Source organism: Lycium ferocissimum, chromosome 1 (genome assembly GCF_029784015.1).
Source record: "Lycium ferocissimum isolate CSIRO_LF1 chromosome 1, AGI_CSIRO_Lferr_CH_V1, whole genome shotgun sequence".
Lineage (NCBI taxonomy): Eukaryota > Viridiplantae > Streptophyta > Magnoliopsida > Solanales > Solanaceae > Lycium > Lycium ferocissimum.
In genome coordinates, this window is record NC_081342.1 from 61451374 (window position 1) to 61454358 (window position 2985).

Sequence of the window (2985 nt, forward strand, 5' to 3'; positions counted from 1 at the left end):
TCATGAGGTAACGGTTGCTGAGATTTATGCTGGAGCCGTGAGATATATGGACTTCGTGGGTTCCCCATAGATTGTGCTATCGAGATGTGATGTTCCATAATTGGACTACATAGGCACACAGCATTGCATTGCATTCACATTCCATACATTATTGCAGTGCGTAGCGCTATGGCTTATTTGTGATATTCTTGTGATGTATTTATGATATATGGATTTGGACTGAGTATTTGAGACTTGACACAATTAGGATTAGATCCTATAACATAGGTGATGACATGTACTTGGATTCTGACTCGTGTTTGACTTACACCTTGTTAATTTACCTGCTTATCTTACTTTATTGACTTGATATGTGTTAGAAAAGCTTAGTCGGCCTATGATACCTACCAGTACTTGTTGTTTGTACTGACCTTCACTTGCTGCATTCTTTTATGAATGCAGAGTTCTCGATAGGATCGACTTCTGATTCTCGTGGCTGATTGCGGTGCAAGAGTCGCTGCTGAGTGTCTTATAGGGTGAGCACGAGGATATCTGCAGCCTTGGAGATTCTTTCTTTTTCTATGACTTATTCCATATTCTGAGATATATTCAGACTTTGATGTATTTTGTTACTTTAAGATTTATATTATCTAGTTTGTTGCACTTGTATGACTAGCCAGATTTCTGGGGGGTTTTGATGTATTCCGCAAATTCTATCTATTATTATGTTAGAATTACATGATTTTTTATCTCTGCAACTTGTTCATTTGTTTATTTATGATTTTGCAATTGTTCGGGTAAGTGTTCGCCTACCGAAGTCGAAAAGGTAGGTGCCCGCGTGACTTAGCTAAATTAGGTCATGAAAAATTAGTATCTGAGCCCTAGGTTGCCCGGTCTATAATACAAGAGCGTGTCTAGTAGAGACTCGTGGATTGGTATGATGAGCTCCTTACTTATCGGCGAGAGGCTCTAGGATATTTAGGAAATTTTATTTTCTTTGCTTCTTTCGTGCTACTTTATTCTAATTGGTATCTAAATCTTATCTCTTCTCTCACAGATGGTGAGGACTGAAGCTACGATAGCCCGAAACCAAGGGCCAGAGCCCGCAGCTGCGGCTGACACTAGAGGGCCAGCGACAGCCAGAAGGTGCCGTAGAGCTAGAGGCCACGGGGCTGCCCCAGCCAATGGCAGGGCTCATGCTGTAGGTCAGCGGCGTGAGAGGTCTCTATCCCCAGAGCTCGAAGTACATCAGGATCGAGGCCAGGCTACCGAGGATGATGTGGCCCTAACACGGGCATAGTCTGAGAGTAGACTATATAGGATACTATGGCTCATGTCCTACTCCATCTAGATACCCAGCAGGCTTCCACTAGTGTTACCACTGCGGCGGAGGTTCGCAGACTAGAGTTGGGGCGCAGACCTTTGAGCAGAGACCTACTCGCACAGCATACCCCGTTGTAGCTATGGCTCCCAAAATTGGTGCAGTGCCAGCCCTAGGGGATGATCTTAGACCTTTGGCAGGCCATATTATGACCTTGACTGATTAGGACCTAGTTGGTAGGTTTGAAAGTTGGAGCCGCCGAGGTTCTCGGGTACTTTTGGAAAGGACGCTTATGAGTTCATCTTGGATATGCATGAGTTGTTACATAGTAAGGGGATCGTAGAGTCACATGGAGTTGACTATGTGTCCTACTAGCTTCGTGGAGACTGTTTCTTGCAGACCTGAGGGTTCTTCTCCCTTAACTTGGACTCAGTTCTACCGAGCCTTTTACGGAGAAGTATGTGCCCCAGGCTTTGAGAGAGGCGCGTAAGGGTGAGTTGCTATATCTTTAGCTAAGAGAGTTGTCTGTGGAGGCCCATGTGACTCGCTATCTATATCTGGCCCGTTATTTAGCTCATTTGATTCCTATTGGGCCTGACATGATTAGGTGCTTTGTTGGTGCGCTCGTTGGTTCTCTTCAGATTCCTTATTTTTTGATAGAGGCTATGGGGGCTTCCTTCTAGTCCATCATTAAGCATGCTTCTTTAGTCGAAGCTGCTAAGGCCCGTACATTTGGAGAGGGTAGTGAAAAGAGGCGTGACAGATAGGGGGTTATGGTGGTTCTAGTTTGAGAAGTGCCACCTAGTCTTCTGGACCATATCAGCCATATTTTAGCTGCCCTGTGCATTCAGCTTTACAGGCTTTCTCTAGTGAGCCACCAAGGTAGTGAGCTCCTAAGAGCTCATTTTCTCAACCAGTAGACAGGGTTGTTCCAGTCGGATCCTCATCAGCTTATCAGTATTCGCCCTCCGAGGGCTGTTTTGTGTGCGGAGAGTTGGGCCATATTGCTAGGAGGTGTCCCCGATCCAGGCAGGATTATCAGCCCCAGAGGACTCCAGCATCGTCAGGTGGTCGAAGAGGTACTTCTCAGAGAGGCGGCACTAAGGCAGGCCGCGGTGGTTCTCATGTTTCTAGAGGTGGATCTCAGGTTAATAGAGATGGGTCCCAGAGTTCGAGAGGTGGATCTCAATCTGGACATGATGGGGCCTAGTGTTACTCATTCCCAAGTAGACCGAGGCAGAGGCCTTAGATGTTGTTATGTTAATACGGTTTCTATCTGACATAGAGCAGCATATGTATTATTTGATCCTGGATTCACTTATTCATATGTGTCTGCATATCTTGTCATTGATTGGATTTTTTTTTTTGGTGATAGCATAGTTATACCTATTCATTTGTCTACTCCGATTGGAGATTTCGTTATCGTTGATTGAGTTTATCAGTAGTGTTTAGTTACTTTTATAGGGTTTGACACGGGTAGATTTGATGATTGTTGATATGGTAGACTTTGATATTATCTTGGCTATGACCTGGCTTTCTCCTTGTCATGCGATCTTAGACTGTCACACCAAGACAGTCACGTTAGCCATGCCGAGCATTCCTAGACTTAAATGGAGGGGTACTCCTAGCCCCGTTTCGAAGAAGATCATTTCTTTTTTTCAGGCGAAGAAATTAGTCAACAAGGG

At 44.9% G+C, this 2985-nt stretch overlaps 1 protein-coding gene across 1 annotated transcript; it reads left to right on the forward strand.

Moving 5' to 3' along the window:
• Window positions 1–1036: 1036 nt before the first annotated feature.
• LOC132065973 (uncharacterized) lies at window positions 1037–2510 on the forward strand. The gene is made up of 2 exons (XM_059459389.1): window positions 1037–1184; window positions 2221–2510. The coding sequence occupies exons 1-2, from the start codon at window positions 1037–1039 to the stop codon at window positions 2508–2510; spliced, it is 438 nt and encodes a 145-aa protein (XP_059315372.1).
• The last annotated feature ends 475 nt before the right edge of the window (window positions 2511–2985 follow it).

Bases quoted from the DNA above. Each gene is read 5' to 3' on its own strand.
- LOC132065973 (XM_059459389.1), top strand. From the start codon at position 1,037: ATGGTGAGGACTGAAGCTACGATAGCCCGAAACCAAGGGCCAGAGCCC. The intron at 1,185-2,220 runs GTCAGCGGCGTG...CTCAACCAGTAG, and splicing joins TGGCAGGGCTCATGCTGTAG to ACAGGGTTGTTCCAGTCGGA.